The 8,442-nt window shown below is 36.5% G+C and overlaps 1 protein-coding gene across 2 annotated transcripts; it reads right to left on the reverse strand.

Annotated features, from left to right (window-relative positions):
* Window positions 1-2,334: 2,334 nt before the first annotated feature.
* On the reverse strand, window positions 2,335-8,139 carry LOC118338869 (CASP8 and FADD-like apoptosis regulator). 2 transcript variants are annotated; one of them, XM_035676304.1, is made up of 11 exons: window positions 7,722-8,139; window positions 7,279-7,627; window positions 7,060-7,165; window positions 6,769-6,904; window positions 5,896-5,945; window positions 5,736-5,805; window positions 5,484-5,524; window positions 5,290-5,368; window positions 3,768-4,022; window positions 3,518-3,632; window positions 2,335-3,392 (listed from the first exon to the last, which is right to left on the reverse strand). In XM_035676304.1, exons 2-11 carry the CDS (start codon window positions 7,572-7,574, stop codon window positions 3,263-3,265), a joined length of 1,278 nt encoding a protein of 425 aa, XP_035532197.1. In that variant the 5' UTR covers window positions 7,575-7,627; window positions 7,722-8,139; the 3' UTR covers window positions 2,335-3,262. The 2 variants fall into 2 exon arrangements, with proteins under 2 accessions (XP_035532197.1, XP_035532196.1); XM_035676303.1 differs by having other exon boundaries at window positions 3,518-4,022; window positions 7,722-8,131.
* Window positions 8,140-8,442: the final 303 nt, after the last annotated feature.

Below are 8,442 nucleotides of genomic sequence, written 5' to 3' on the forward strand. Positions count from 1 at the left end.
GGAGAATCCGACCCAAACGCCTTCCAGCTGCTGACAGCACGTTAGCTTGCATTCCATAATGTCGTACAAACAAAGACACGACCACTAGTGCCGCTGAAGGCCGCAGACTCAATGTATCCATCCCACACCGCCATTCTTTATCGGCCCGTCCGCCTACTCGTCATTTAGGCCAGACTTGTCCATGTTCTCTTGCTTTCACTCTCCAGAAACTTCTGAGAGTTAACGTAAATATGAACGTAAAATTCCCGCCTCCCGCTCCCAGCATACACATCCCAAACAGAATAAATCACAACAAATAGCATTCTTCATCAAACCACCCTTGCGTTCTCTATACAATAATGTTGGGAAGTTCAATAAAATCAATACAATATGTGTGTATATCCCTTTGGTGTGTCTCTCTATCCTCTGTTAAGAATAACTGAACATTTTGTGATCTGAGCATTGCAGCCTTTAATCTCATTTTAAATCTTAATAAGCCATAGATATCGCTCCACTTTAGATGAGCTCGCGCAGAGTTGTAAGTGCTTCGTAACTGCCTCAATTCATGAATCGCGCATCAATAACTGTAAGCTCTTATAGGCGATCATTAGAATGATTTGTGATTAGCACCATCGGAATGAGAACGTTTGGAATAGTGAGTGTGCAAGTGCATGCAGAAATGTACAGTAGCAATGAAGAGAACAACATTTATACTGTATATAAACCACACAGTATGACATTACAGCAAACATGCTTTATAAATGATGAATCAGTATTAATATACATAACTAAGGTGCTCACTGATGATAAACATTAGAACTGTTTATAACTAATACTAATGTGGATTCATGCGTATATAAATGATGAATTCATTAATTTATTCATGCTTAACTAATGCTTAATAGTGTGTACTCATTATATAAAGTGTTACCCAAAACTCTCTATAAAAATGGTGTATTTATGACTAGAATTTTTTTTTTTTTTTAAAAAGACTGAAAGACGCAGAGCCAGAGGTAGACATAAAAAACATGTTACTGTGGTTAATGTGCAATAAATAGATTACGGTACAATCCCCAGGTCAATGTGCAATACACTGAGTCATTCTTTGTAATAATCTGTAACTTCTGCAACACCACAATCTTTAAAAACTCATTACTATTTAATTTCTGTCAGCACATACTGTGGAATACATTTACTTTGTATATATTAGCATATATTGTGTATATATTTTATTAAATAAGGTACCTTAAGTAAGGTACATAGGCTCTTATTATATTTATATTATAAATATTTATATTTCCATTTTTATTTTATTTTTACTTATATGTATATACCTATATATACATTTCTACTCTATATATTGTATTAGATATTGCAATATAAGTTTCATTTCTATTCTTTAACATTGTGTCACAACTGTAACAAACAAATTTCCAACCAGGGATCAATAAAGTATTTCTGATTCTGAAAGGAGAAGTGGTGAAAGGAGTTGTTGAAGTTTAAGTATAAGCACTGGGCAATGGTGGAAGTGAAGGCATTGATGTTTTGTATGAAGAAATCTCCATTTTTACATTAACTCAAGCTGTCAAAGAAATGAAAAAAGGACAATATTTCCCTCTGAAATGTTGGAGAAGAAGTAGCTTACAAAGTGTCATGAGAAGAAAAAGTACCTGAAATGTGTACTAAGGTACATTCCACCAGCAGCGCTGGGTGAAGCTGAGGTATCGGGGGAATTCAATTGCAGAAAAGAGTTGAAATGTCAAAAATCGTGTAGCCTAAGTGCTGAATTGAACAATAAGTGTGGAAGTCCTGAAAGAAATTAGTGCAAGCTCAAGTACAATAACTGAAATACACTGTAAACTGAAGGCGAGTTTATTGCACAATTCACACAAGTGCTTTACATATACTTTCACTTTGAAAGGAATTCATATTTCTACAGTGACAGTGTCAAAGCACTTGGCATGAAAGAAGATTGACTTTTTTCATCCACAGTGGGGAAATGCTTTTTTCACTGTAATCTTTACACATATATTCCTAAAATACAAACACATGCACAAAATCTATGGACACAGAAATGTGGAGAGTGATGGGCTGCCTTGTAGCAGTACCACAGGAGCAGCTGGGTTCATTGGCTTGCTCCAGGGCACCTCAGCAAAACCACCCACCCTCTGGTTTGCAAGACAAGTCCCTACTGACTGTAATATGTAAAGTCACTACTAAATCTATAAACTATTTAATGTAATGATTAGGCTCTCTATTTTTTTTAAAAATAATGAAATTCAGGTTTCTGGTAGGAGAGCAGGACAGTTAATGGTCAGTAGTTTGGTTGGTTAGGGACTGGGCTGACACCCAACCTGAAAGTAATATGGATTTATTAAGAGAAACAAAGTGGAACAAACATTTATTGTAATGTAGAAAACATAAATATTAGTACAATAAACAAATGGAAAGAAAAAAGCAAAATCATAAATATACAATTGTGTTGAATAAGTTGAAGTAAGTAAAGTCTTATTATAAAAACATATTGAGGGTATTAAGCATTCATACTAATTTCTTTACAACTATAAAATAGCTTATCTGTATTTAAATTAGACTTCATGAAATTGTGATAGTACAAAGTAACATTCATAATTTGTGCCTAGAATGTCTTCAGAGATACATGTTAATATTAAATAACATATCTATTTATATGGCAAGTTACAGAATGCTTTATTGTCATTATATAAACTGCACAAATCATAACAAAAAACTAAATTAAATTAAATGTTTAAATGCAATAATGTACTATATATAAATATATATAAATGTATATAGGTATATTAAGCTGCATTGTATTAGGCAAGAAGGACGGTATTCACATTTATGTTTTAAAAAACAAAATAAGTTATGTATGATGTACATGTACAGTAAGTCTTGTGCTTTATATTACTCTAAAATGTTTTTTTTCTCTCTTGCATAGCTTGACATGTTCCTATTGTGAGGCTCTTACTGGGTGTGTTGTATGTAAACCCTACATCTGAATGTCTGTCATGTAAAAAAACAAAAACATTTTGAGTGAAGATTAAATAAATACATATTAAAGTACAAAAACTTTTGATGAATCTGTAAAAAACAAAGGTTTGAGTATTTTGAGTTCCTATAAGCAGTAGGTGTCACCCTACTCACATTAAAAAAAAGGCTGGCTTGCATGGCAGTGAATATATTACATTAATATGTGGATATGTTGGATTTAAACAGTAATGAGGGCTTTTGTGAGAGTGATGATGACAAATCCTCTAGAGGACTAATGTAAGTAAAGCTCTTTCCGTAGTGTGTGTTTCAGGTCGATCTGGTACATTGCTCCAGGATTCCTTTTGTTATATTCAAAGATGGCCCCATTCACTTCGGTATGAACATCTACAAGATGTGTTTTCCTGTCAAAACACAAACAACAGTTTAGTCTATAGCTTCTACATGACACAAACAGCAGTTCACTCTATAGCTTCTCCTGTCTATCATATGGAAACTGTCTGATACTGAACAGAAGTTTTGTCTGTACCTCCTTTGGCCTTTGTGTAAGGCATCCGTCAGAGCCTTCAGGTAAATGGAGCGATGGTTTCTCTGCTCCAGTTGACGTTCATCTGTCCAGCAGTGACTCCAGAACACATCTGCATCTATAGGGATCAAATCACATCTAGGCAGCCTATCACACCCATCTGTCTCCAGATCTTCATCTCGGTGGTCCATCCTGGCATACGGCTGAAACTCTGGAACACTGTATCTCTGGATGAAGAAGACTTTGGGCTTACCAGCCAGCTTGGGGCACACGTCGGCAGTGAAAAGACGTCTGACGTTGTCCAGGTGCAGATCTACGTTGTACAAGTCTGTACCCAGGAGGTGATTTGTCGTACCACGGCTAATGATACAACAGACCAAGCCATCGCCTTCAAGGTTCTCTCTCTGTCTGATGATCCCTCTAAGAACTGAAAGGGTGTCATCTGCACTCAGCCACTTGTGGAGGATTACGTTGAAGTGAAGGGCCTTAAATGTTTGTTCCAACATGTCTAAGTGAGTTAGGAAAGATGAAACCAGAATTTAAGTTTAAGTTCTAAAACACAAATATATTCAGTTTACAACAACATGAGACAAAGAACAGCAACAGAATTGTCCCTTAATAAATGACTAAATCAATTAATTGACTATCAAAGTAGTTGCAGATTAATTTTCTGTCAGTTGACCAGTAGTAGTCCAGTGGTTCCCAACCCTTTTTCCTCCAAAGGGAGCCCTTTTTATCATGTGACCTAAAACTGCTGATTATTTCACATTATATATAGCAATTACAGAACAACTGATAAGACTGTACGCAGTGAGTGCAAAGTTTGTGTAAGGCCTTGCAACCCCCTCCCATTAAGCTTTGGCGACCCCCCTAGTGGGGGTCTTGACCCCCCAGGTTGAGAACCACCTGACTAGTCGATTAATGACTTAATTGTTGCTATCACTAATTCAAATCAAAACATTTATTTTCCAGCCAGTTCATGTAACTAAGTACATTTTAGCTCAAATGCTGTACAATGTTGACCATTTGTACTAGACTTCTTCACCGTTTTCCTGCTACTTTTTATCTGTCTGGCAGCTATAGTTGACCGAATTACTGTATTCAGAAATAATATTTTACCTAAAAAACAGCGATGTATAAACTTAGAAATACATTGTTAAAAATGTATTTTAGTGGTTCCCAAAATCCGTTGTGCTTTGTGACTTGGCTTCAACCAGAACAAGACACTTCCCATCTAAACTTCTCACATGGTTTCATTTAAATAACAGTTTGAGACCAAAAAAGGTCAAAGTATCGATTATTTTACAAAAAAAAGCAAAGATAAGACAAAAGTACCAGCAATGAAAACAAATTTGTGGAGCAGGACTTTGTTTTCTGTCCTTCCTCGTTAATTATCTTACAACTCCTCAGCTTTATCTTGTGACCCTTTGAACTCCGACCCTGAGGCTGGAAACCAATGGATTAAACTACCTATCTGTGAGATAAAGCTAGCCCCGTCTTGACCAGCTAAAACAGTAAAATTCTGCTTACATATTGATTTATTAGTATTAAACATCTATTTTGTAATATATAATAATAATAATATACCAGTCAAGGAACATTTTTCTGCCTTCTTCCTTAAGTGATAATATGTCTGTACTTTCACTTAATTGTGATTTTAAATGCAGAACTGTAACTTCTAATGGAGTACTTTACACTGGTACTTGTATTTAAGTAAAATAACTGAATACTTCTTCCCCCACTGGACTGTAGATACAAAGTGTGTTGTGCCTCACCTCCGTCATTACCCACGCAGTCTATGATAACACAAACTCCTCTGGGATAAGTGTTAAATTTGTACAACTCTAGTTGACTCTGTAATGCAAAGGAACAAGTAAAGCAATTTCATGAATGCACTTTATTAATTAAACACAACTTCATTAATTAAATATTGACATAAAATTGCAACAATAGTGAGTGAAGATCTTACCTGACAGCTCTGCGCTCTGTATACAGACACTGGTATGTTTTCTGCCGATAATGACAAAGAGTAATACAGCAACATGAATATCAAAGTGAAAGACAATGAGGGACTCGGGGCTTTCCAGCTGATATTACCAGGTAGCTAGGTGATGTAATATTTGCTTATTCTAGTTTGTTCCATATTTCACTTACAGTATCTCTAGCAAACACAAATTGACATTGAAGTTGCTGGTATTTGCTAATATGAAACCTGTCTTACCAGTGTGAGAGGACTGTTCTTGTCTTGTTTGCTGTAGAAGATGAGAACTATGTGGAGCCAGAAATGGGCGCTGAGGAGAAGATGTTTTAGTTATTTCAGTATTAGTTTCATGAGCGAGTATATTAATACAATCAGTGTTAACCTTTGTGCTCATACTTACAGGAGCTCTGCACCATTGCTGTTGAGGTGAATGTTGTTCAGATGTCACAACTGGGAAAGGTGAACACAGACAGATGTAAATTAAAGTAATAAAGGTTTATTAAGTTACTTGGTCAGGAATTAATTCCATGTGCCAAATCCACCTCTGTATGTTTTTGTGCTCTAAATACATTTATAGACATTCCACATCTCCACATACACTCAACTCCTTATGTAGGATATGTGGTCCTTGCACACTTGGTATGGTATATTGGTTTGATTAAGGTTTGTTTTGTTTTATTTGTTTAGAGTAAAATAGAATAATGAGATTTGAAATAAGCTAAAACTTATAACATATTGTTGAATAAATACAGAGTTTAGTATTGTATTCATTTCTGCATCCAACTGAGGTATGGTATCTTAGCACTACAGCTGTACTGGATGCTGGTATCAATGAACATGATAGGCTTTGTCAGTTATGCGAGTTAAATGAAACCAGAATGAAATGCATTTTGTTTTATATTATGATTTATATCGTAATCTGGGAAATAAAGAACAATTACTTTTTTGTTTGAACACAATGAAATGCATTTTTGCATCATATTAAGTACTTGAACAATGCATGGCTTTTTCATATGAGGGGTCTATTCTTATGTTTCACTTTCTTTTCTTTGGTTTAAGACCAATGTACAACATATGGTGTGCTCTGTGTTTTACTAGCGTGTATAGTGGTCCATTTCAGTGGTAGGAAAATTCATTTTCAGTTCCCATTTCATAGTTAACCAGTCTAAAGAATATGTAATAATTTCATACTTTCATACGTCTGCTTCTGTCACTTCTTTTCCACAATCTGAGCCATTTATTATTAAATGGTAAAAAGCAAATAGAATCTCACCTGACACCTTGTAAGCAGCCACTTTTTTGGCTAGATCAACCCTGTCGACATTCATTAAACATTCCTGTACAAAGTCGACTCTTTCAGGGGAAACTTTATCCAACTTCTCAAGTTCAATTATCACATCCAGGAAACTCTGTCATAGAAGAGAGAGAGAGAGGGGGACAGAAGGCAAGTTGAGAATGTAAATTGTTGACATTTTGTATGACACCAAAACTCCCCTCCCCTCCCACACACACACACAAAGAATTCAGTAAATGAAAATAAAACAAACTTTTCACTGTGTTTCACCTTTGCTTTTTCCATTTTCTCACGAGGTAATGTGCTGCTTAACAAGAACTTCATACTGTTGAGATCTTCATCGCACAAATCTTCACTTATATTAGCCATCAATACTCTGCAGTAAGGGGAAAAACACACTATTACTTCAAGAGCCACAAGTATGTTTCTAACTTGGATTGTTTAAAATATGTATATGACCGGTTTGACTTCTTTAAAAACAGATCTTACCTGAATCTTGGCAGGACCTGCCTGTATGTCATAGCCCTCTCCACCTCATCCCTGCTGGTTTTACACACCTTCCTGAGGATATCAAAACGTCTGAGGTGCAACAGCAGCTCTCGCAGATAAAGATCTCCCGTGTCATGGCTCATCACTTTACATTGCAGCATCTCCTTCATACAAGCCACACTGCTGTCCATGTCCGGGCTCTCACACAGGTAGAGGAGTCTCCGGCACTCGTTGCCGTTCAGAGACTCTAGTATCTGGTTAATCACCTGCAGCTGATGTTGGTTTTCGAGAGCCATGGAGTTTGGTAGACGAGGAGTGGACAGTGGTAGTAGTTGACAGACTGGTATGGCTACAAACGAAACGAGATGGAATCCTAATTAACCTTCGTGAGAGTATAACAAGGAATGCATTGGTTATTGAGAGGATTAATTAAAACAACCCACCTTGTAGCGCCGAAGTCACGAGATAAAGAGGAATTACAAACCACGCTGGAAAGATGACGCACTACTAAAGGGTGTCTTTCGGAAAGTACCATGTAAACCCCTAGAGTATTTAAAAACCGGAACCGGCCTGAAAATAGGTCCACTTGCCTTAAAAGGAGAGAGGTCTTAATTCCGTTTAGTGCCTGTTAACAACCCAATTAGTCTGAGTTTTAAACATAAACTACGCTGTGGCTCTGATAGCTAAAGTGAAAGTGAAAGCAAAAGGGCGGTAACGCTTTGATAACAAAAAACTTAAAGGCACATAATATGTGGCAGCAGATGATCTGAACCAAAATCCATTTATTTACAATTTATTAGCGTTTAAAACTGCAGACTTGATGGATTTAAAGACTTTATGAGCCTTAACATTTGTAACTGCAGATGTGATGGCTTATTGGAAAACCATCAGCGTGCATAGATTAATTGTATAAAAAGTTCCTAAAAAATATCAGGAAAACTCGTCTCTGAGGCTCTGAACAGGAAACAATCTGCTCGAAATTCATCCAAAATCACTTATTTCACACTAACTTCCTGCAGTTATTGTTTTCACTTTTATGGGTTCATTGTACAGTTGTTCTCAGGGGCGGAGCTAGAGGGGTAGCCGGGGTAGCACTGGCCACCCCTGGAACCAGTTGATTGACATCACGTCGAAAACAGAGAGATTTTTAAACGCAAACAGAGA

This window comes from Morone saxatilis, unplaced genomic scaffold, assembly GCF_004916995.1.
Source record: "Morone saxatilis isolate NCDOM2014 unplaced genomic scaffold, NCSU_SB_2.0 Contig5, whole genome shotgun sequence".
Classification (NCBI taxonomy): domain Eukaryota; kingdom Metazoa; phylum Chordata; class Actinopteri; family Moronidae; genus Morone; species Morone saxatilis.

Bases quoted from the DNA above. Each gene is read 5' to 3' on its own strand.
- LOC118338869 (XM_035676303.1), bottom strand. From the start codon at position 7,574: ATGGCTCTCGAAAACCAACATCAGCTGCAGGTGATTAACCAGATACTA. The intron at 7,166-7,278 runs GTAAGATCTGTT...CCCTTACTGCAG, and splicing joins CAGGTCCTGCCAAGATTCAG to AGTATTGATGGCTAATATAA. The intron at 5,525-5,735 runs GTAAGACAGGTT...CATTATCGGCAG, and splicing joins AGAACAGTCCTCTCACACTG to AAAACATACCAGTGTCTGTA.